The following is a 26,490-nucleotide window of genomic DNA, read 5'->3' as shown; positions in this document are numbered from 1 at the left end:
GCTCCAACCCATTTCACCCCCCCCCCCCCCCCCGACCCCGACATTTAACTAGTAGGGCCTTTCTTCATTGTGCGTAATAAGTTTAGAATTCAGGAGAACTGTATTTTGGTTGTTTTGTCCAAACAACTCGAATAAAATAGGAAAAAATGCTTTCTTCTTGAGTTGCTTATGTTGGTGTGAATACACTTCCGTATAAAGTCACAATTGCGTTATAGCCACAACAAGGATGCCAATATCGATAGAAGAGAAACTCTAAAACGGGAGGACAAACGAACATTAACACTTGTAGAGTTTCAGAACTGTATAAGCAAAATATAATTGTAAAAGTCTATACAATATTTTAAGTAAATTTGTTACAAAATTGCTTAAATACAGGACTCTGTTTAAGGACATACTTACATTTGATAATAAATAATGAAAGTGAGGTTTGGTTGGAACAGTTTGTGCTGTTGTAATATTATGCGCTTTTAATGATTTTATAATATATTGTGGAAATGAATGCTCACCATTATATGCTGTCACTGACACCCCCGTACAAATAAAGCGCATACACAACAACAATTAAATATTTAAAGAAAATGATGGAGCCGTGAGTCCAGCCGTTTTGTTTTTTAAGTTACAAATAAGCATGGAAATTATTTATGCTATTGTTCAAATTAAGATTATTGAATAGGATAGCGTTACTTAAGTTAATCCTTTTATAATAATGTATTATAGAAAAAAGGATGGCTGGCTATGTGTACCGAGGGATTTTACTATGATAATTCCGTAGATAATGCGTCGTCAGACCTAATGTCGACTTTAATCAATTATAAAATATAAAAATTTGTCAATTTGTGGCTTCTATATTTCATTGTTTAATGGGTCCTATTTAAAAAAAAATATGAGCTTACAACTGTGTGTATTATAATTATAGAGAAGCTGCGCTATTAGAGAATTCTCAAATTTGCTAACCCAACGCCTCAGCAGCACCCTACGGACGTGTAACGGCTTCGCTTCCTACTCAAACATAAGCCTCGCAGTCAACCTTGGATGTTCGCCAATAATACTGTGCTTGCTACTACTGCAAAAGCAGTACTCAAGGAAAAAAGACATTTATTCTGATATTTTTACTAAAGTGATATTAGGAATACATAAATTAATATACTAGCTTTTTGTAAAAAAAAAACTGATTTTCTAAAACCCAATACAAAATCTGAACAGGATCCTTGCCTTGTAGGGAAAATTATATAGCTATTGCACCCTCTTTTCTTTACTTTAATATTATTATTGAAAATATGATGCACAAAATAGAACATGACTTAAATATTGATATATCCTAACCTGACCCTGAATTTCCCCCTTTATTTAGAAAATACGCACCTACAAAAATGTTAAAATGAAAAGTGAACCTAAAATTCAGTTATGTGAATATCTAAAGTTATTTTTAAATGTACTAAAATTCCAATTTTTGTTCAGCCCTCTAGCAATAATAGGAGCTGGAATAACAGAGTAAAGGGGGCGTTCAACTATTTACTAATAATGTACTTGTAAGAAATTAAAATCTTTGCTAGTTAGAAATATTCTTTTTTTTCAGCAACACTGAAGCTACATAACTACATATTTTCTCCATACCTATGTATGCATGACAAAAATTGCACATCAGTAATTATTCTATAGTGAAAGTGACACATAAACAAACTCTTCCACCAATAAGAAATTAGTTATGAAATTTAGAAGAAGACATTGACCTAGAAAAGTTATAATAAAAAGTATTGAAAATAATGTTAAAAATGTATTTGTTGTTCTTTTGTTGTTTTTGTACGGTGAAAATTGTTTATTCAGATGAAATAATACATTCGGGAGGTAAAACCTTTTTTATCATACATATAAAGCAAAGCATTTCTACTTTTAGGATGAGTCAGTCAATCCTAAACTAAGTATTATATTAAACTAAAATTATAATAATAATATTAAACTAAGTTATCAGATTAACATAGTTTATTAGCCCCGAGGGGCCAAATTCCCGAGCTATAAAAACAGGTATGAATTTTAGGATTTTTATTTTAATATGCGTGGAAAGTTGTTAGTAATACTTTGCTGAGTATGATTTTTCAGTATGGCTGAGAACCAGTCCTTATCCTGAGGATATTAATCGGTTTCGAAGCCTTAATGCAATGTTACTTAGAATCTCTGAAACCTATTCTTGGGTGGTTGTAGACAAATGTATCTGCAAGCGTCCTTTTCCTTAAAGATATAAAAGTAAGAAGATAAGAATAACTACAAAAATGAAAAATCATTTTGTATTGTAAATTGAGGAATCCATCCAAAAACAACCCTACGGGCCTACCCCTGCCCTAAAACAGTAAATTTCAAAAATTGACTATTAAGACCAGAAATCTGCGAAACATACTTGAATTCAACATGACTAAAAAAATTACTAATTCGATTTTCAAAATCCAAATAAAACAAATAAAATACTTCAGGGGGATGGGGGAATTGATGTGCCCTAGTTTTATGTTAAGGGATTGTGTATACTATCGCATATATCTGAATCTGATAAACATTTTTAACATTTCCTATTCAATATCAACCTTAACACAACAAATAGAACATATAACAAGGATGACAACTTCCATAAGTAGCGAAGCTCAAAGTTATGGATGGACATCCTGAAAATATAACTATAGATCAGATTCATAAAAAAAAATAACTTAAAACTTGAAAAATATATCATGAACCCTTTTAAAATTTATAGCGTGAAAAGCTAGGAATCGATTAACCCAACCAATAAGCAAATTTTGATGAAACTTGATGGAAGTATGAAGAATGCTAACTTATTTAATCCATGAAAATTTCAGTCGTCTAATCTTGAAACGTAACTGAGAAAATCACGTTTCTCCCAAAACGTTTCACAGACTTACGGACGGACAGACGGACATTTTAAATTATAGAGTAGCTTCGCTAGTAAAAATAGTCTTCTATAAGCAAAGGAATGTTTATGTGTTTATGTTTGACTTTGTGTTCTGAAAGATCTCGCAAACTGCTGCTGGACCGATTGAGTTTACATACAGAAAACTAATGGCTAATTAAGACTATAGGCCAGTAAAACATATCTCTTTTTAAATACCTGTCCACGAAAAAATGCCTTTAATTAATTATTTCTAATAGAGCACTTAATTTTCTATAGCAAAGCTAGTTTAATTTATAGTTTATTTTTAAGAATAATGCCCCTTTCTAAATCTTGTAATTGAAATGGCAAGTTAGTTTTATGAGTTCAAGTAAGGTCGCCGAAGCTTTTTGTTACCCCCACCCCTTGGACGTCCTTGAGTTCAAATCAAAGAAGCCATATAACCTGTTAAAAAAAACGGATAAAAAAATAGCTTTAGCATCTGTTAAAAAGAAAATAATAAAACTTAATTGTTGATACAAATTTTCTTATTTTTTTTGTTACATGGTAATAAATGTACGTAGTTTTCTAAGAAAGATAATAATAAGTGACAGAATAAATAACTGACTGATGTACATACATACAAAAGTAAAGTATATAGCAGCTTTGCCTATACAAATAATTAATCTTGATTAAAAGAAAGAAAAAAGTCACTAAAATAATTTATCAGGACGAGGTAATTTAAAGTTTTCAGCAGATTCTTGTATTTCAACAAAATTTATTGACTCACAATTAAAATGTCTATTATGATAAGATTCAAAGAGTATGCTTTTCTGTAACTAGATCGAATAATCCTTCGTCACTTAGTCAGACTCTCTGCTTTTATTTTATGTTGAATTAGATATATATTTCTTAAAATCAAAATGATATAATTAATTTTCTCGTATTCATTCGAATCTGTTGGATAAGAACTGGTTATCATCCCTACGAAAAAATATGTCTAGCATCGTATTATATCCAGCTTTCTACGAATATAAAAATGTACAATCATAAGATTAAAACCAGTTTTTTTAGCCCGTGCCTTCGGCATCTCGGGGCTGAAAAAAAACTGATTTTAATCTCATAATTGTACATTCTATATCCGCGGAAAGCTGTTTATAATATGATGCGAGAAATAACTAAATACATTTTTTAACATTAAAATAAAATTATTAGTTCTGTGATCATTATGAACATAATCGTCCTTCTTTAAAGTTTTTCATTAATTCTAGTATAGATGGCCATGAAGGGTACACAGTTAATGATTTTTATTTTATCATTCCTGAAAAAAAACTATTTATAATACGATATGATTTCTCAGTATGGCTCGGAATAAATATTCACGTACACGCACATACCCTTACTTTAGCGTATGAGATGTATAAAATTAATTTTCAAAACAAGGATGACACTTCCACAAAAGCTAAGCTCTACTTACAAGAAACGGACAAATGAAAATAAAAAAATCTATTAACATTGAAGAAAAGAAATTTTATCAAGAAAGATGGACAATAAACATATATTCTTTGTAAATGTTACCAAAAAATTGTTCAGATACAAGATGCTGTATTTGGATTGAGTTACATTTAAAATTTGCAGGGCTCGGCAGCCGTTACTAAGCCTCAAATTGAAACACGTTTGTATGCTTTGCAATTTTTTTAAAAATAGGGATTTTCTTTTATAAGTCAGGTTTAGACTTTCTGTTGATTTCCCTGAGGCTGACAGGCGGGTGATGCGCGGCTGCCGAACCCTGATTTGGATCTATTTTCTTTTATACCAATTGTCACTGAAATTTTGAAAATTATTAAGAGAATCAAGATTTCAAATTTATCTTAAAACTTCCATTGTATCACTTTTTGTCAAAATAGCTTTAAATTGAATATTCTTATATTAATTTTCAGGCGTATGGACAGACCAACAGACCAGAAATTTTAAAAAGCCAAGCTTTGAAAATAAAATTTAAATATATTTGATACATACATCCATTTGAATATTGTTTACCACTTTTGAACATAATTTGACAGATATATTTTCACAAAATAAAAATTCATACATTTTTTATAGCAAAGATATTTTACATTCTCTTAGTTTGCCTGCCTATAATTATTATGTACTATATTACAGAGGAGATGGTGGGAGAAGGATGGCACTGGTCTAATTATACTTGCCATTGTATTACAGATAATTTTCTTCGTATAAAATAAATTCCAGCTTTTCTTTGACTGGGATTTTGGAAACACGGGGCCAACGGAAAGCTGTCTATAATACGATGCGATAAATAACTATTATCAAATCTTGATTGGGTGTCACAAACTAGCAATGGATATCATTACAGGGATTAAAATTGTTGTTAATTTAGGTTTCTGACATGAACATCACTTATTGGTCTGTTTGTTCGTCCACTAGGAGAGGCGGGGATGTTTCCCTTTATAGGAGTACATGATAATCTGGTGTAATATCCATGTAATAATTGACCTATTATTTTTCCCTTATGTTTTGAACAAAAATAGTTTATTTTAGATAAAACTAAATACTTAAATACCTCTTTACACACGCATGTACATTTTAACTTTTTTTAATTCCAATTTTGGAGAATAGCTACACTTCATGCCATTGTTTACACTGAAAAGAAAAATGATATTTATTTCGATGAATTTTCATGTTTTAACAAAGAATATATAATGAACAAAGAATTTCAAGCTTCCCAGTCAAATGCGCTTATTAGGTCAAACTGATCTTAGTTATAACCAAACGCATACTATGAACCCAACTTTTACGGAATTTATGCGAAATTTCAACCTTTTTATCAATTACAAGATATTCTAAAACCCTTTAATGAACATAGTGAGTTCAATTTTGTGTAAGGGATATGCTATTATATAAGGGAATAAGGTTTTATTTGTATGAATCTTAAGATTTCGGTAACTACTGAACTGATAAGGATCTTCCTTTACATATGTCTAAGGATGGTTTTAGGTTTTTTATTTTAGGATTTTGGCATCAGGCTACTTCCCTTCGAATGCACAGTTTCTGGATGCTATGGGCACAGCCGCTAGTAAGATAGATAGCATAGCATATATTTATCCTTGTTTCTTGTTAAAAAGAAAACTTTAAGAAGGTGAAATTGCTTGTTATCTATTGATATCCTGCAAAAGCGTTCCTTCAGAAACTGATAAAATTCTACTAATATGAAATAGCAATTTGTGTGTATGATTATTCAAAAATCATAAACGGCTGGATCGATGATTCTACAATATTTAGGATTTCTATTGTTGGTCGAATGCAGGTTTTAGGCTATTCATAGGGAAGGTTTGTGCCACTTTGAAATATGGTCCTATGAAAAACATTGCCAACTATCCCTTGAGAGCCCCTCATTATTAACTCACCGTCGTTAGGTATGGCAGGTGTCCCAAATTAAGTCACAATAATGAATAACGCTCACCACAGAGGACCTTGGGAAAAGGGTAGTACTAGTGTCATGTACATGACTATTGAGGAAAAGTATAAATAATCTCCCAACTAACACAACCAGGGGAAAATTGCGTGATTTTATTGCGAATGAGAAATTCGATTCTATACATGTAGATTTGAATTGGAACTCCTATCACCGTCATGTGTGCTAAGATAAGCTTTGGTTTCAGAATAAGCGCTAATAAATTATAATTAAGGATGTACTGTTTAAACTCTCAAAATTGCATTTTCAAGAATGTTGGTGTGCTAGTGTACCTTATACACACAAATTTGCTGACGTACACAAATTTTATTGCACTATTAAAACATCTGATTTACTTTGACTGCAAATTGTATTTCACATATTTGTATAGTTTGTCAAATGTACCTTAGCAGATTAAAGAAGTTTGTATAAGGCAGAAACAAACAACCCAAAAAAAGTCTTAATATGTTATTAGAAATATTTTAGATAGAGCAGAGACCTACTGAATCAAAAATAATAACAAGGAATAAGGTGTCTTATAAAGTAGATTACCAAAAAATGGTATTCATTCTGTACACAACTTAAAAATTGTTCTTGCATATTTATGGATTTACAATGTGCTGAATTTTAAATTCCAAATGTGTACGAAGTTTCCGCGGTGTTTCCTTATCCTTTCTCAATATTTACAACTAGCTTAAAAAGCTTCAAACTTCCAAACTTTCAAAATTTTGAACGTATAAACGATTTATAAATTCAAAACTTTAATTTTCAAAATCAAAATTTTTTTTGGAAGTTTTAAGACTTTTTAGCCAGTAGTAAATATTGAGATAGGATGAGGAAACACTGCGAAAATTGCGTACACATTTGGAAATTAAAATTCAGCATATCGGATTTACTCTTAAATAGTTGAAGACATAAATAACAACGCCCTTGAAAATAAAACAAGCAAGAACGACTGTGTTAGATTCTAGCATACTTTTAGGGAAAGCAATATGATCTATACCACCTTAATGGATATAGAATTCGTGGTTATATTGATGGGGGAAAATTTGTCGTCAATTTAGATTGCTAATATGGACCTCATGTATAGGTCAGTTCGTTCATCCAGTAGGAGGGGTGGGGTATTGGGTATAGGGGATGGATGGGGCATATCTTTATTTTAGCCAGATGCATGTAACACTTTCTTAGAGTACATTAAAATCTGGTGCAAGAAATCAGATATTGATTCTTTAATTAAAGTTCAATCCCAATTCCGTTTTTTTTTTAGCCCCCCTGGTGAGAATAATATTTTCGTGGGGCGATATGAATAAAGAACTTTTTCCTAATAGCTCTTTTCAACTTGCAAAATTTACTGTTTAAACTGTAAATTTATTTGTCACATAAAAAAGTACATTAGAAAAAATATTGTTCAATATTTGTGCTAACATGTTGTTAGAAAACTTTTTCTCATGTTTTGGATTCTTTAATGCAATTTTAATGCATTTTAAGGTTTAATTTTGTGGCAACATGTTTTTAAAATGATTTGAATTTCTCTGAGCATCTTACAAATAAAGTTTACTTTATGTGGGGTGAGATATATTTACAAATAAAAATAAAAAAAAAACTTTGTGCTATGCATGACCGGCCAAAAAGCCATCAAGACCAAGCTTAGATATTAGAATTATTACACATTGGATAATGAAAAAAATTATTTTCAATTATTTATATTTCAGTTAAAGTGTATGATGAATGTGAATTCCTGGAGCCAGAGGAAAAGGAAGCTTGCTTGGAAAGACATGCTCAGGTAGAATTATAATTTTTGTCTTTACATAAATAAAACCCTATAATAATCAATTGTTTGTCATTTATATGTAGTTTTTTTAACAAAAATGCAATATTTATAGCAATATCAAAAAGTCATATAATCTAAAGATATTTGTCAATTTTTCAAAAAAGATGTTTTTAAAACATTGCTGTGTCCAGATATGAAATAAAGTACAAAATTGATTTACAAGCATTTTTATTAAGTTTCCATTGAATACATTACAAAATTTGTCAATTCTGAAATGACACTTTTTAGGTTATTAGCAACTCAGCATATTCTAAATAGCTGTATAAGGAAATTTTACTTACAAAGAAGGATAAGAAAATAAAGAAAACTTATATAGAAAGTCTCATTGAGATTATGACATAAAAAAATACTCTTAACAAAAGATTTCATTAAAATGAGAAAGAACTAAGACAGATAAAACAATAGTTGAAGAAACTTTAATACAAAGTAACTGAATCATTTATAGAATTGGACTCTAGTTCTTAATTTAAAAAATATCTCTAAACACATGCGTTAAAAAATCTTGATTAATAAAAAAAAACTACAATGCTTCCGTCTTGAAATAATTAGTTTTTTTTTTAAATATGTTATTATCTTACAAATCTTAAGTTTCTAAAATTTTAAGGAATATTAGGTAAACAACATTATCAACAAGATTATATGTCAGATGGGTCTGATATATCTAAATCTTCTGTTTCGGGTGTATTAAACTTCTGTTAAGCTCCCTACTCTCAACCTAAACATCTGATTCCAATTATTTTTTATATTAAAATGCAAAATATCTTTTTTGATTTATAAATTCAGCTGCTTATCACAAGCTACACTATTTCAATTTAGATCCCAAACCAAAAATTAATAATTATTCTTTGTTTCAGAGTTTATCAAAGTTACCCTGGTGGGCTTGGTTAATACTTGCCATCATTCTTTTCATCATTCTGTTAGTTGTTATTAGGTAACAATTACATTGGATGCTCGAGTACAATAGTAAAAAACCTTCTCAAGGTCATGGGACAAACGCAGGAGTTACAAACGTCAGAGTAGACACTTAACCTACCTAACCTATTTCAAAACATCTTGTAGGTTTCTAAATGCCTAATTTGTATATTCATACTTTAACGTAACCTAAACTGTATATTAATACTTAATTGTCTTAATATTTTAGAATATTTTTATATAATTTTGTCCACTCCGACGTTTGTCACTCCTGCGTTTGTCCTGGAATCCTTTTCAAACAGATTAAGCAATCAAATTAATGGAAGTGAAACATTGTACAACACAATGTTTCTTGTAAAACACTAGTTCTTCGAAACATTTTTTCATATGCTATGCCAGTTGTCTTACCCCTTAATGACATAGATTAAAACCTCACTTCCCAAGTTGGTTGAGCGTTTGAACTTTATAACTGAAATATGAATGTATCCCAATCTTTTAAATAATTTGAAAAATATTAGTTGAACTTGATTTATTAAACTTGTTAATGTAAATACTAATTTTGATTTTTTAGAATGTTGTATGTGAATATAACAGAAGGAGATAAGGTACAACATTAATTTTCAATAAAAGTTCAATTCACCGCAGCTCATCCTTTCAGAAGGGTACTAATATGGGTATAAAATGAAAGATTAAACCAGTTTTGTTAGAGCCAAAGGCTCAGGTTATCCATTTTATGATTATTATTTTATTATTCGTGGACAATTGTCTGTAATACGATGATATACATGATTTTTCAGTAAGGCTGGTAATCCGGCTGATAATAATCTGTTTCAAACAAATACTGGAATTCAGTGGCGTGCGAAGCACTTTGTCTAGGGGGGGCATTTTGAAGATTTTGTAAAATTTTGCCCCCCCCCCCCTAAATCAAAGTGCCCCGGGGGGGCACTTTGCTTTAGGGGGGGGGCATTTTGATTATATATACTAATTTTAAATAAGGGCGTTTTAAGGGGTGGGATTATTTGATTATGGGCCTTCTAGTCCTTATCCCTTCTTCCCCATCCCTTCCCCCATCCCTATTTCCCATTTATATCCCCCATCTCTTCCCCCCCATCTCTTCTTCCCCATCCCTTCTCCCCACCCTGCAATGACCAAAGGGAAGGGAGCTAGAAAGCATCTTTGAAAAAAAAGTACATATGATAATTTAACCTCCCCCCCCCCCCATTACAAAACATTTTTTTATGGATGGAAGGAGATGTTATAAAATCTCAGCAGGAAGGATGAATAACCCCATTAAAAAAAAATTACATACTGAATGCTCGAAACAGTGAGAAATTTAATTTTTTTAATATTATAATCCACAAAAAAATTTTTCATACCATAAAAACCAAAGATATAAAGAACTATGTAAAAAATATAAAAAATTACTTGTTCTTTCATCTACAGATATAAAAATCTCTTCAAAATATGAAAAACTTTGGGGTATAGTCTCTTTTGTGGCAACGCCTCTTAAGGGGCATTTCATCGTATTTTCATAGACGCTTTTAATAGGTTATTCTAGGTTAAGTTAGGTCAGGTAATTTTCCCGCAGGGTTAGGCAATTGGCCCCGCAGGAGCTATAAATAGGGGAAAAGCTACTGTGAAAATACAACAAAATGCACCTTAAGAGGCAATGTCACAAAAGGGACTATACCCAAAGTTTAAAAGATACAAAAATATCCAAAAACGTCCTAAAAAGCAGTCCGACCTCCATGACTTTTTAATAGTTAATTATACTCCATAATAATGGGAATGTTAACATTAAGTTTTAACCTTCTATCTTTAATTGCAGTTGAGAAAATAACATTTCCCCCATAGCATTACGTACTGACAGCCATAGTGAATTATAGAGAAGCAAAAAAATGATATATCAACAAATCCTACCCTCTTTAAATGGCACTTTAAAACTCTGTTAATTTTTCATTAAGTGGTGTTTCCAAGGATTTATAAGGGCGGTGCGTGAAGCGCACCTAAAAATATTTACTCCCCCTTTGAACTAAAATCAATTAAAGACAACAAGAGTGGCGTATTTTATTAAGTTAGGAATATAGAGTGTAGTTAGTTTTAAGGGTTTTTAATGAAAATTGTCATAAAAAAAACATGTCTTTTTGTAAGAGTATGTACACAATAAAAATGATAAACTTATCCTGAAAATAATATGACATCATATATAGTTATTCATTTAGACAGACATACAGTGTTGAGAAAAAGGCTTAGATAAATATCAACGCTGTTCCTTTTTTATATAAAATAACTTTTTGATTAAATATTTGTTGTTTACAAATGTTTTTATAGAAATAAAAACAAAATATACAATGTGAAAAAAAGCAGAAACCATTTGGAAGTGCGCGAAGCGGAAATTTTTTTCTTCAAATATGCAGGAAGGGAAGGGTTTTTGTGCTATTTATTACACTAGTATCCATTATTTTATATAAAATTTTCTTATTCCTTGGCTCAACAACTTTGGGGACTTTAATGGAATTTTGATTGGTTGGTTAATTAAGTCGAGTTTCCATACATTTCATCCACTAATTGTAATCTATATAAGGGGTAATTTTGTGTATCATCATTGGGGATGTACAAAATTTCTTTGGTAAAAAGTTTATATTATACAAAATAAAATACTTCCTAATACCTGGTTTGTTATGTTCAGTGAAAAAGATTATAACCTAATTTCTACACTAATTAAAAAATTTGGTAAGGTTAAATGAATAGTAACTATCTGTTTGGCGCCAAAATTTTTTTTTTGAGTATTTCTTGATCTTTTTTTTGGAAACTGGGATAGTTTTGCTTTTTGTAGGGTAGGGGGCAAAAAGGGGCATTTTTGTTAACCAGGGGGGGGCAAAATGGGGCATTTTTCAACATTTAGGGGGGGGGCAGGGGGGGGCGTTTTGGTCGCTAGGGGGGGGGCGATTGCCCCAAATGCCCCCTTCAGTTCGCAAGCCACTGACTGGAATATGATTTCTACATGTTGATATTATGAAAGGACTGTACTAAAGATTTATCTTTCAGATAGAGGAGAGAAGGAGAGAGAGAAAAAGAAAGAGAGAGAATACCAAGATAATGCAGGGTTGTGGCTGGACTAAAAGGTACTGTCATTACATTATATGGCGGTATTCCTCTAAATGCCTTGTAGAGCACCGAACCCCCCTGCCCCTACAAGTACAATTACATAATATCTGCCCCCACCTTTTTTTTAATTTTCAAAAGTGGGGAGGGTTCTGTGCTCCCTATGTACTTTGTGGGAACGCACCCATCATTTTTTAAAAGCGAAGCTTTTCCTATAATTATTTTTATTAAATTGAAATTAAAAGAAGCTCTTAATAGTGCCTATAAAAAAATGACGTCATTCAATACATATGACCACTGAAAGGCCAATACATAGATTAAATAACCAACGGCAAGCCAGTATACATTTAATTGATCAATGGTAGGCCTGTTTGACATCATTTTTTATAGGCACTATAAAAAGCTTCAAATTAGAATATAAAACAGAATAGTATTTGTTACTTTAAACGAGACTAAATAATTTAAAACTTTTTCTCGTATTCATTCGAATCCGGTGGATAGGAACCGGTTCTCATCCATACGAAAAAACTATGTCTAGCATCGTATTATAAACGGCTTTTCGCGGATATAGAATGTACAATCACAAGATTAAAACTAGTTTTTTTAGCCGGTGCCTTCGGCACCACGGGGCTAAAAAAACTAGTTTTAATCTTATAATTGTACATTCTATATCCGCGAAAAGCCGTTTATAATACGATACGAGAAATAACTATTCTCGTATTCAATCGATACCAATTAATCATAAGATTAAAACCAGTTTTTTAGCCCGTGCCTTAAGCATCTCAAAGCTTGTTTTAATCTTATAATTGTACATTTTATATCCGCGGAAAGCTGTGTACAATATGATGCTAGCAATAACTATTATTGTTTTTTAAAAAGTATGATTTTTAAATTTGTAAATGTCTAATATTTTGAAAAGATTTGTTATTTGTTTATTTAGTATTTCATACATATTCAATCATAGCAAACATTGTAGATAGATACAAGAAACAAGTAATAGCTTCTTTACAACAAGGATGACAACATCCATAAAAGCGAAGCTCTGAAACGGTAGGACAAACGGACATTAACGCTTGTTTAATGTTAATAATCAGAATGCGAATGTATAAGAGTCAAAGCAAAATTGTAAGTAAATTTGTTGAAAAACTGCTTGATACAGGATAATGATTATGGACATACTTACATTTTTAGGACTTGATTATAGAGTTGCTTCGCTTATAATATTGTACTTTGTTGTCCCAGGAATCAGTATACCAAAAATCAGACCAATCGGATAATTAGGTCACATACAAATTTGTTGTTAAAAACGTAATAAAAATCAACATGTTTAAATGGACGTACGGACATTCTGGTAATGATTATAGAGTTGCTATGCTTTCTAAATCGTACCTAACTACTAAAGGAATCACCATGCAAAATTTGAAATCGATAGGACAATTCTAATATGCCTAAATTAACGAAAAAAGCTATTTAAAAAGTAAAAAAATCAACATGTTTAAAATGGACGTACGGACATTTTGGTAATGATTATAGAGTTGCTACGCTTTCTAAATCGTACCTAACTACTAAAGGAATCACCATGCAAAATTTGAAATCGATAGGACAATTCTAACATGTCTAAATTAACGAAAAAAGCTATCCGTGACGGACGGACGGACTGACGTACGGACGGACGGACCGACCGACCCTAATTATAGAAAAGCTTTGCTTTTAAAAATCATTTTAAAATGTAAATAACAGTAAGATATTGAAATAATTTATGAAAAAGTTATGTGGAGATTAGAAAAGTTTGAAAATATAATCTTTATGACTATGTGACTGCCTCTACTGAAGAATCTTGCTAACCGCTGAAACGGTATGGTTTTCCTTTACAATGGAGCTTCTCAAAAGTCTCAAAATCTTTTTTTTCTTTTATCTGGTGTTCGTAAAGGCTTTCAGGGGCGTAGCTGCAAGTAGTTACATATCTTAATATTAATACCTTTTTATGTTTAGGAAAGAAAGTGATGGAAACCAAGCTTATAGGTAAATTATTTATTACAGCACAGCTTATCTATAATCATGAAGAGAGAGAGAGGACAATGGGCTTTTTATTATGCTAGTATGTATGTTTCAAATTCAATTATTATACATATGACAACGTTTATGTAAGTTTATAGAAGAAAAAACAATTACAATTAATCATAATGCAAAATAGAACTTAAAGTCAGTCATAAGTAAATAATTGCGACTTGACACCTCATTTATGACCATTAGTCAAGTTAGAGGATTTACCCAACCCGCTGTTTGTGTTATCTGATAAGGGAGAAAAAAAAACCTTGGAGATATGATTGCAGTTATTTACACTGCATTAAATTAAATGTGACTTAACTGGTGTTTATTATGTGTTTCTATTGGAATTTGTTTGTATATATAGAAATGTAGTTATAAATGTAGTTACCTTGTAGTTAAATATGTAGTTATAATGAAATTTTGTAAGTAAAACAATTGTAGAAATAATGAATGTCATTTAAGAGTTCTAAAATGTAAAAAATATGCTGATTTGTGTGTTTAGAAGAAAATTATGCTGATTGTATCATAAATAAAATTTTTTTATTGTGATATTTAGAAGGAAGCTACTCTATATTTAGATGTCTAAATTGTTTGAAGCTGTGATTTATTAGAATGGAATGTGGTGGCCGTTTAGGATACGGTAGTTTGGTTTGGAGAAGTTTACATTGCTGACATTTTTGTTAAATCATATTGACATTCCTGAAAGTTTAGGTTAGTATATGTAGTCATAAATAGATAAATGCCCTTGCCCATCATTCAATAAGCATAATCTAAAGACTTTTTTTTGGTAGACCCTTATAATTGAAAATGCAAACCCCACTACTTAGCTAGCAAAATTCTGATACTAGGCCATTGTTGTCATGTTGTTACAGAAATGAATAATGTAAGTATAACTAATGTCTAGCAGATTAAGAATTGAACGTGGTGGCCGATTAGGATACATTATTTTAGGTTTGCAGTTGATATTGGTGACATTTGCTGTTAAATCTACTTAATAAAAAAACACCTCTGAAGTTTAAATTATTATATGTAGTCAATATAGATTCATGCCCCATCTCATTAAGCGTAAATCTAAGGACCAATTTTTTGGAGACCTACATAAAACCTAGAAAAATGCTAACCCCTCCCTTAGCTAGCAGAATTCTGATGCTAGGCCAATTTTGTTATGAATTACAGAAGTGAGTGATGTAAGTATAATTTTACAACTAATGTCTGGCAGATTAAGCTAAATTAGAAGATTTGATGGAAGATTATTTTTTGAAGGCTAAGTTGACTATGAAATATTGCTTATTTTCTTGGGAATAAGTGGCCGATTTAGGTAAAATATTTTAAATTTGAAGAATTTTTTTTTTATAAATGAAGGCGGAGGTGACAAAGTAGCGATTTTAATTTATGAGGATTATGAAATTTTGAAGATGAAGTGTTGATATTGTCTAGGAAATGTGGTTGACATTGAATTGGGTTTGTAGATATTATCACTTAGATCCATTTTGAGTTGTAGTTTCTAGAAGATATGTCTTGGAATAAATATTTTTATAAACTAAAGTTGATATTTATAATTTTTTTGTGTGAAGTTACTCACTTAAGTCACAAGTGAGTTTACTGCAGCTTTCACATTGTGCATGCGACTGTATGCTCTGAGAGCTTGCACTAAACTGTTATGTTATGTTATAGTACTCAAAGTTTTATAAAAAAAAATCTTATTCTTTGGCTTATCAACTTTGGGAACTTTAGTCAAGTTTGACTGATTGGTTCATTTAGTAGAGAGTTTAAACGTTTCAAGTAACTGTACAAAGTGTCTCAAAAATCAGACATGTGACGTCATAAAAATGAGTGAGATGAGATGCGAAGTGGGAAAGAAAACCCCTAAAAACGAGATGGATAATCCCTCATTTTTATGACGTCACATTGCTGAGATACTTTGTAAAGTTACCTTTTAAACCAATAATTTTATTCTACAAAAAGGATAATTTTGGGTATCATTATTTGGGATTTACATCAATTCATCAGGCATTGTTTTATACCCTTAGATCCCTTATAATTATTTCTCCTCATACTTATACTCAAAATAAGTTTAGAACAGTTTGCTTAATTTAATGAGAGATATTTGATAGAAAATGCTTTAAATTTTAAGAACATATCTGAGGCAAAAATATTGACTAAAATCATAGACTTAGGTTTTAAAAAAATAACCATCTTGAGACCAATCCAAATTTCCAAATAGGTGAATTGGTTGGGTAGATCTTAAAATACAAAGAATGATATTAATTCAAAATGTAAAATATAGCTCTTTTTTTATCATCAATGGATGTAAATGTCCTGGATTCTTAAAATACTAAGATTATTCTAAAAACAAAACAAAATGCCTATAATCCTCTTTCTAAAGTCACAAAATATGAGAGAATTCATAAACCCCAAAAATAAGTACATAAACATCTTATATATACAAGAGATATAAATAAAATATCATCCTTATAATAAAGTAAAAGGATCTGTGTGTGTACCAAATGATCTCGCTAACTACTGAACTGATATGATTCTCCCTTACAGGATAGCTTCTTATAGGCCCTGACAAGTATTTTTGAGAGAGAAAAAATAATTTTACTGCATTTGACAAACCTTATCTACTTTTCCGTTTGAGCGTTCTTGTTTTTAAAACTAAGACGTTTTGTTTACTACATTTAATGAACACTATATTTGACATTTGCTAAAGAGTAAGAAAAATATTTGTTCAAAATATAAATTTTACGCCTTGTATATTGTTTACTAATAAACAAGAATCACAAAATCCAAAAGTAGCAAAGTATATATATAAAATAATGCATATATATATAACTTATTTTAGATATAAAGTCAAACGGAACAAACGGGTTACAAGCATGTAATGAAGAAATGAAATAGCGATTCTAGAAACTCTAGCTATCTGTCTTTATTACCAGCCTTGTAATTCCTTTCCCATATGACATTTTCAGATCTAAAGATATTGAATATACTTTAGATCTGAATAGTTATTTCTCGCATCGTATTATAAACGGCTTTCCGCGGATATAGGATGTACAATTTTAAGATTAAAACTAGTTTTTTTAGCCCCGAGGTGACAAATGGACAAATGGACTTTTGTAATTATAGAGATGCCTCTGAAAAATTTTAATCCATGAACTTTTAGTATTTTATAGCAACAATGCAAAATATTATTTGCAGAAGCGAAACTTTAGATTTTCTTTTCCATTCTTCATTTTTGTATCGAGTGTAATTTTTTACATCTTGATATAATGGACTCGCAGATGCGTAGTTGTCATAAGAAAGAAAAGAACGTGAAGGAATATACAAAAAAAATCCAAGAAATTCTCGAATTCTTAAACATATGAGGGTTATATTTTTAAAAGCATAGTCGACAGACACACGTACAACATATATATGTATGTCAACATGACATAGAAATCTAAACTTAAAATTTCAGCTGTTTATATCTTCAATAGCAGACGAGAAAATCAAATGTTCACCTGTAGCGCTACAGAATGGCTGACGGACAGACAAAGTGAATTTCTGTTAAGTACATTTACACTAGAGACTATTTTAGAACTGTGTGTCCGTGTGTTAGAGAGGAGTCTTACAAATCACGCAACATATGCGCGCATTACATATGAACCAACCGACAAATAATTCTTATAGCCGTTTATTTTTCATTTTACACCTGTTAATGTATAAAATCAATCTTACTTCATTTAATAAAATCTAATAATTTTCATTTTTTATTGTTTAGAACAACACGGGAGCAAACACCGAAGCAGCGCACCACCAAATGTACCCATTTACTGCCCAACGGGTGTACCCATACTGAAGTACCGTACGCTCAGAATGGAGGAGTGGTAAGGGATGAGGAGATGCCCTACAAGGGCTCGAACCTGCCACCATATATACCAGCACCAGGTTTATATAATTTTGTTCTATATTCATTTAACTTTAGGCAAGGTTAGGTAATTCAAATGTCATCAAAAAAAGAGGGGGAAAATATTTTTAACAAAAATTAAAACAATTTCTTTCTTAAATTTCCTATAGCCAAATCAAAGTAAAGTATTAATTTGATGATTTTTATTTTATCATGTGTGGAAAAGTGTCTATAATACGATAGAATATTTAATATCTCAGTATGGCTAAGAACTGGTTTTACACAATTGGGGTAATAATCGGTTTCAAAGCCATTCTGGAAATGATCTCAAAGTCATATTATTATAATTACATTTTGATTTGTTAAGGAATAGTCAATGGAGTAGCACACCAAGGCTACCAGATTCCAGAACAAGAACAACAATTTCCTCAAATGCAAAAATATATGTTCAGGTCACTAAAAGTTTTAATTGTAAAAAGATTTACCTCAAAATGACTAGTCGAGCATAACCTATCCCCCTCATGATTATAAAAAACAGGTGGGGTTAGTGTTTTACCTTACATTATGATAGGTTAGGCCAAATTGAGTACAGACCCTACATTCTAAAAAAATTTTAAATAGGGTGTTTCTATGCTCACTAAACGCACTTAGAAACCAAGTAGAACAAAAATAACAAAAATTTAACATACTGTAATAAAGGGACTAACGGACGAAAAATTTTAAATATCTACATTCTACATCTAATAATAGCTCAGAAAAGATCACATTTTCCCGGTATCAAACAAAAAAATTTAAAAAATAAAAGGAGATTTGGAATTTTTTGGGTGTTTTAATAAATTTCTTTAAATGTTTAGGCCTGGGGAAGAACATATAGAAATGTATGATTTAAATCATCACTCTCACCATCAACATGATCCATCTCTACAAAGTCAGCTGGAGCCATCTCTACAGTGTCAGCATGGACATCAACTATATCAAGATCAAAATATTCATAATCAACAGTTTAGCCAAGGAATATTTCAATATTTTAATCTATTTCAAGAAATTTCAATAAAAACATAAAATGTATGAAATAAAAATGTCGTAACTTTGTATGACCCAAAAATGCGCAGTTAATGTCAGTTTGACCTTTGAAGGCATTTGACACTTTTACACTGTTCGAAATAAGCTTGTTACACTTATATTTATGATTTCATTTGTATGGATATAGATATGAATAATCTGATTTTACTGCAGCTTTACCAAAAAGTGCCTATTGAGCAAAAAAAAACCAGCCCCTTATTTTTCAACACATTGAAAATAAATGGGTGTTTATTTTTTTATCCTATGCATAACTCCCATAGAATAAGGAGGAATAGAAATGAAAACCTCAAATATTTTAGGGAATATTGAAGAAAAGTTGCGCTTGCGCAATAAAAACATAATATGAAACTTGAATGGTACACATGTCAAGTTGGGACAAAACTGAAATAATATCTTTTTAATGAAAATACAGGGTGAGTCAGAAAAAACTGAGTTTTCCAATTTTCTGATACAACCAATAGGAATATGGAAAAAAACAATTATAGGTTGTTGTTCTCTATAAAAATATACATTAAACATAGAAAAGGTGTTTTTGAATATCTCTGAAAACAACCGCGCTTTTTAGAGCATAAAGATTTCAAAAAGTGTGTGTGATGACTTTTTCGGCCATTATTTTGTATTTTTTAGGTAGATTTATTTATAATAAAAAATGTCTACCATTCTAAAAAGATAAACAAACATATTTTTTGATTATTAAAATTTTTATTCAACAGATTGTAAATATTTAACATCTTAAAAATACAATTTATTTAAATTAAATTATCACATTATAAATCAAACGTTTTGTTGTAATCAAAGACTATGTTTCAAAGCACTTTCCATCATTATTTAAGCATAGATCTGCACGTTTTCTGATATCTAGAACTGCTCTACGACAAATGTCAGGATCCATCTGCCTAACCTCACGTTGAAAAGCTGCCTGCAGTTCATCCAAATTGTTAGGTTTAGGATAATAAACCCGAGATTTTAAATAACCCCACAGAAAGAAGTCACAGGGATTTAAATCTGGTGATCTTGGTGGCCATTCTCTTTCAGCTCCCTTGCTTATCAGTCGGCCATCAAACTGGCGGTGAAGATAAGCAATGTTTCTTCTTTCTGTGTGGCATGGAGCCTAGATATACCACACTTTTCTGGGATCTTGCTGAGTCAAGTATCAACTGTTGGGAATATCAAAGGATGACTCCATGCAAAATTTGAGCCGGATCCGGCCAAAACCGGCCGTGAATTTTATGAAAAACCGGTTTTTTCCGGTTTTTAAGGGGTATCTGTAAATCGATTCAGCTGGAGCAAAACCGGTTGGAGGTACAAAAAATTTTACTTTACATGAAATTTAGCCAATGCAATTGCCTACAAAAATGTAATTCATCATCAACTTGATTGGACAACTCTTTTCCCTCCTAAATGTCCATTAAAACCTCGGAAACGGCAAAAATCGCCAAAAATCACGCCTTCGGCGGCGAATAACGGCTAAACGGTCAGCCGGAGGCGAATAAAACATAAATAAAGAAATGTCCGCCTCAAAAAGTTGTTCAACATCAAAGAGATGCTTGAAGTCTCTTAAACGACTCCTTCCCCTCCTTTAAGGAGATAAACTGAAAAAACGTGATTTTCAAAAGTATGCCCACTTCGTGGGTGTGGGGGGCACTGAACCCGTCACCCCAGGGTCACCAAATATAAAGTCTAGGCGGCTCACAATGCTGAATTTTCACCAAGTGAAAGTCTTGTGTCATTATCTCTTATGAGAAAAAAGTTATTAATTAATTAAAATTTCAAATTGTGATTTTTTGATGGATTTCTTTGATGAAATGACAGGCTGGTCAATTTTTAGGCCATTTTTTGCGGTTTTTGGGCCGTCACGCCCAAACGGTTTGAGATAATCTCACGGGACTTTTTGCCCGACCTAAGTCTGGTTATTTGTGAGGTCTAAGAAAAAAAAATCCCGGATTGGATGAAGCACACCGTCGCTGTGCGCCGTCAAAAATCGCTGGTTGGCTCATTTTGCCCCCTCAAACCCTCACCTCGTGCCATTTTTCTGTGTAAAGATTATAATTATAATCTTTTGCATAAGTCTGATTTTTTTTCCTAGACCTCACAAATAACCAGACTTAGGTCGGGCAAAAGGTCCCGTGAGATTATATCAAACCGTTTGGACGTGACAGCCCAAAAGTTGATTCGCCTGGGAAGATCTGTATCCAATAGTCTCTGGCGCCTGACAGCCTTGTACGGATGATATTTCAACTCGGCAGATATTCTACGCCAGCTGGTCTGACTAATACCAAGTTTATTTCGTCGGCCTGAGTTGATTGGTGATTGGTCTCGTCCAATACGGCCTAAATTCTTTGCAGAATCTCTATCCATAATCCTTTTAACCCTGCGCTTATTTCTCTCTGTCACAACCGTGCGTGTGCAGCCACTATGAGTGTTGCCTGGAGAATCTTTACTGTTACAATTGTGCATTGTAAACTTTGACAATTGTTTTTTCATAACATTTCTCACTGTGTTCTTTGTAGGCAGACGAGACATAGGAAATGCTTCCATATACCGCTGGTTAAGCTCTGGCCAAAAGTTTTTTTTTAACACACTTAAATTAGAATAGTCAAGCATAAGTTTAGTCCTTTGTTCAGGAGAAAACTGCGCACGAACCATTGTAATGACTTGATAGCTTTAAGGTATAATTAAAACTAAGGTAAATGAAAAACTATTGTTAAGATTTAACCACCCCATGATCGTAAAACCAGCCCATGACCGGAAAACCAGCTCATGACCGGAAAAATTTCATCTTGTTACCTAAATTTCTCCCCCCTCCCCCCAAATTTCCTCTATATTTGGACTATGACCGGATTTAATCTCCAAAATCTCCGCCCCCTTTTGACAAATTATACTTGTGTGTTATAATTCATCATAATAACTTCATTTAAATAGGGTAGGGCTTCTAAAAGGCATTTTTATCTTAAAAATTCAAACCTTTATAACTTTTTTATCTTAAGAGATTTTTTTGTCAAATAAAAAGGTTTTTTTTTTCTTTTTACCATAAGCTACGTTATTATAGAAAATTCTTTTAAACCACATGCATCACAGTCAAGAAATATGAAAAAATGACAAATTGCAGTATTCTAAAAATGCTTTTGTAAGGAGCCAAAAAGCATTTCACCTTTAAAACTCATTAAAGTACTTTTCTTTGACCTTTTTCTAAATAAATATTGAAATTTTAAGATTTTTTTATACAAAATAGATGAGTTATTTCAATTTTTCTTGATCAACATTTTTCACACAAGTCATTTTTTGACACCATACACCTATCATAGAGGCCGCATTTTTAGAGATAATGAAAAACACCTTTTACAAGTTTGATGTGCCTTTGTACAGAGAACAAGGACATATAATTATTTTTTCTGTATTCCTTCTGGTTGTTTCTGAAAATCGGAAAACTCAGTTTTATTTGACTCACTCTGTATATCTAAGAGTATTAGATTTTTCCTCTAACTTTATGTCTCTACTGCATAGAAATTAGATTTATGTTTATCTAATATTGTTTACATTTCACCACTGTCAATGTACTTTATGACGCAACTTGCGTAATCACTCGATTACGAAATGTAAACGTAACTTGCGTATAACTCAACAATTAATAAAATAATTTATGATAATAATTGAAATTAAAATACTTAAAAATATATAATTGGATATAAACATCTTTTACTCTCAGACCTTGAAATAATTAAAAATCAGCTGCTAAGGATTTTTTGTAAACAAATTCATGCGCAACCCTAATACAAATGCTGTGATCATTATTTCTTAACCAAATATTTTTAAAGTCATTTTTTTACTAAATTCATGTTGAAATGAATTTTTGTTTAAAGTTTTGCTAATACTATAAGGTTTTAATCCATTGTGAATAGCACAAATATGGCTGGACGATTGGCTGTATGGCTTTTAGTATACTATTAAAAAAGGCATTTATTTTTCATATCATTTCTCGATAATATCTGAAATCATATGATTTTACTACAAGCCTTGTAGCCATTTAGGGCTTTCAAAAGTTCCAATTTTATTTCAGGCTAGCCAGGCAGAATCTTCTACCTGGATTCTATTCTATACTTTATCTTCTTTGATAACTCCTGAGGGAGACTACCATGCGGGTCCTATAACTGCAATGCCCCAACCCTGTGGGCCTACCCAGCCCCTAAAAATATAACCTAACATCCAAGGACGTCCAAGGGGGGGGAGGGAAGGAAAGGGGTGATTACCCCCCCCCCAAAAAAAAAAATTAAAAAAATCTCTGTAAAAAAAATAAAAATAACTTGCAAGGCCCTGCTATCATCATCTTAAGTAATAAGCAAATAAACGAAAAACGGCCAAACCCCCCCCCCTTCCATCCATTTTTTATTCATTTCAAAATAAGAGGATTTGGTTGTACTCGTCAAGGCACTTTTAGGGAAACCAACTTTAAAAAAACAAGGATGGCAATATCCATAAAAGCGAAGCTCTGAACCGGTAGGACAAACGGACAAGCAAAATTGTAAGTAAATTTGTTGAAAAACTGCTTGATACAGGATAATGTTTATGGACATGCTTACATTTTTAGTACTTAATTATAGAGTTGCTTCGCTTATAATATTGTCCTTTTTGGCCTAGAAATCAGTAATTAGATCACATAAAAAATTGTTTTTAAAAAAAGTAAAAAAAATAAACATGTTTAAAATAGACGTAAGGACATTCTGGTAATGTTTATAACCATGCAAAGTTTGAAATCGATAGGACAATTCTAACATGCCTAAATTAACTAAAAGAGCTATCCGTACCGGACGGACGGACGGACCGACCCTAATTATAGAAAAGCTTCTCTTTTAACAAAAATATTGATTGAATATCAATAACAGGACCTTCCAACGACTCTCCCCATAGCCATCATCACCATAGTACTAATGGAGCCAGTGAGTATGAAGCTGTTCGTGTTGTGTATGGACATCCTGCAGACAATCTTGGTCGCCAACAAAGCCCTACAAAGGTAATTTGAAACCGATTAATTTCCGCTGGATTAGAACCAGTTCTCAGTCATACTGGAATACTATGTATAGCATCTTATTTCAGATAATTTTCCACGAATATTAAAATAAAAATCATAAAAGTTTTCTTGGCCCGAGTCTTCGGCCACCCAGGGCTAGGAAAACTGGTTTTAATCTTATATTTTTTCATTTTGATATCCACGGAAAGCTAACTATAATACGATGCGATAAATAACTATTAGACAGTTAATAACCTGGATAACCTATATAGGACATTATACAATATTGATTTTAAAACCTTAGTCTGGAACTCTTCGCCCTTGCGCCTTTTTTTGAGCCAGGGCAAACACCCTACTCTAAATGTTAATGTCTTACCCCTAACCAAGCAGCCATTGCATTAGAGCAATTTTCAACGTCTTTAGTTATGGCGCGTTGTTGGGCCGAGATTTGAACTTATCACCCAACATACAAATTGCGGATGCGTTACGTTACGTATTATGCCAAAGTCGCGGTTTATAAGACATTCAATGGGGGAGTAGTAATGTCAGGAATCTAAAGGTAAAAGACAATAGCCGAAAAATTTATGTACATACCCAAAGATGATATACAAAATTACCTCTTATTAAGATTGAAATTAGTTGTTGAAACGTTTGATCACGCAACTTAATCAACCAACCAATCAATATTCACCAAAGTCCCCAAAGATGTCAAGCCAACGAATCAGAAAACGTTAATAAAAAACTTTGGAGACTAATGTAATATTCAGCACATTGTCCCATCTCTCTCTCTCTCTCTCTCTCTCTCTCTCTCTCTCTCTCTCTCTCTCTCTCTCTCTCTCTCTCTCTCTCTCTCTCTCTCTCTCTCTCTCTCTCTCTCTCTCTCTCTCTCTCTCTCTCTCTCTCTCTCTCTCTCTCTCTCTCTCTCTCTCTGAGTAATATTCTATACCAATGGTGGCCCACCTGAAAAATGTTTATAGCAATAAAATTTTCTAGGTTATATATGGTCACCCAGCCGACATAGCAGACCATCAACGCATAGAACAAGAGGAAAGTAAAAAGATATCCATGTATAGTCATCCAGCAGACAACCAACAGTATGGACATCCAGCAGACAACCAACACAATGGAAAGGAGGGACAATATGCTCAATTTAGAAAGAAAGAACGCACTTCTGTATATGTCTAATTTTTTGTACATTTTGTAAAAGTATTTTTATTTAGATTATTCTCATTAATTTCATAAATTTTGTAAATTATAAAGCTTTCTACAAATAAATTAAATTAGATAATATGAAAAATGTATGTATGTATTATTTTATATCTCTATGTAAATAAAGTATATATATTCCATTAGCATTTTTTTCAACTTAAAAGTAGTTTAGCCTTTTAGCGTTTTTCGTTGCACTCTACGTGGTAGGGAATATGGGTATCAACTCCCTTTTATTTTGAGATCCTTCAAAGATTTCAAAAAAGCATTTTTTAAGCAAATCTTAATTAAATCTAAAATTTTTATATTTATAAATATGTTTAAAATTTATATTGTGTTTATTATAAAGCATTCTGTCTTATAATACAATAAATGTCGTCTTATTTGATAATGGAACAGAAAGAAAACTTGGCAATTTACCCTAGTTCATTATTAAGGCGGAATTCTCCTTTTATTTTTCTAGAGAACCCAAGGGCATCACCCCCTAGTAATGGGATGCAATACTCTAACGCCCATTAGATGATATTAGGTCGAGTATTAGACCAAGGGCTTTGATTGCACGATCTTTATCTTAACCTTTACAGGTTGTACTTGTTTATTGGACAATGCATTCACCTTCATCTTACTATTAGTGTCTAGTGACAAACATAGCAGAACAAGGTACTATTAGAAACATCTCTAGAATGACGCAGTATTGTCCAGTGACAAACATAGCAGCACTAGGTACTATTAGTAACATCTCTAGAATGACGCAGTATTGTCTAGTGACAAACAGAGCAGCACTAGGTACTATTAGTAACATCTCTAGAATGACGCAGTATTGTCCAATGACAAACATAGCAGCACTAGGTACTATTAGTAACATCTTTAGAATGACGCAGTATTGTTCAATGACAAACATAGCAGCACTAGATACTATTAGTAACATCTCTAGAATGACGCAGTATTGTCCAGTGACAAACAAAGCAGCACTAGATACTATTAGTAACATCTCTAGAATGACGCAGTATTGTCCAGTGACAAACAGAGCAGCACTAGATACTATTAGTAACATCTCTAGAATAACGCA

At 32.0% G+C, this 26,490-nt stretch overlaps 1 protein-coding gene across 1 annotated transcript; it reads left to right on the top strand.

Moving 5' to 3' along the window:
- The first annotated feature begins 1,574 nt into the window (after positions 1–1,574).
- Positions 1,575–25,562, top strand: LOC145326921 (uncharacterized). Its single transcript, XM_080170369.1, has 11 exons — positions 1,575–1,845; positions 8,054–8,124; positions 9,027–9,103; positions 9,656–9,689; positions 12,133–12,209; positions 14,182–14,211; positions 18,002–18,168; positions 18,495–18,579; positions 18,982–19,141; positions 24,093–24,218; positions 25,209–25,562. Exons 1-11 carry the CDS (start codon positions 1,764–1,766, stop codon positions 25,398–25,400), a joined length of 1,101 nt encoding a protein of 366 aa, XP_080026495.1. The 5' UTR covers positions 1,575–1,763; the 3' UTR covers positions 25,401–25,562.
- The last annotated feature ends 928 nt before the right edge of the window (positions 25,563–26,490 follow it).

The sequence above is a fragment of the Acartia tonsa genome, chromosome 8 (genome assembly GCF_053477335.1).
Source record: "Acartia tonsa isolate MP-2025a chromosome 8, ASM5347733v1, whole genome shotgun sequence".
Lineage (NCBI taxonomy): Eukaryota > Metazoa > Arthropoda > Copepoda > Calanoida > Acartiidae > Acartia > Acartia tonsa.
Note: the sequence above shows the minus strand (reverse complement) of the source record. Positions and strands in the feature narration are given on the sequence as shown.

What these genes read in the sequence shown, in the direction of transcription:
- LOC145326921 (XM_080170369.1), top strand. Translation starts at nt 1,764, where the DNA reads ATGTTAAAAATGTATTTGTTGTTCTTTTGTTGTTTTTGTACGGTGAAA. An exon ending in GATGGAAACCAAGCTTATAG is followed by an intron (nt 14,212 to 18,001) that starts GTAAATTATTTA and finishes TTTATTGTTTAG; the next exon opens with AACAACACGGGAGCAAACAC. An exon ending in ATGCAAAAATATATGTTCAG is followed by an intron (nt 18,580 to 18,981) that starts GTCACTAAAAGT and finishes TTAAATGTTTAG; the next exon opens with GCCTGGGGAAGAACATATAG.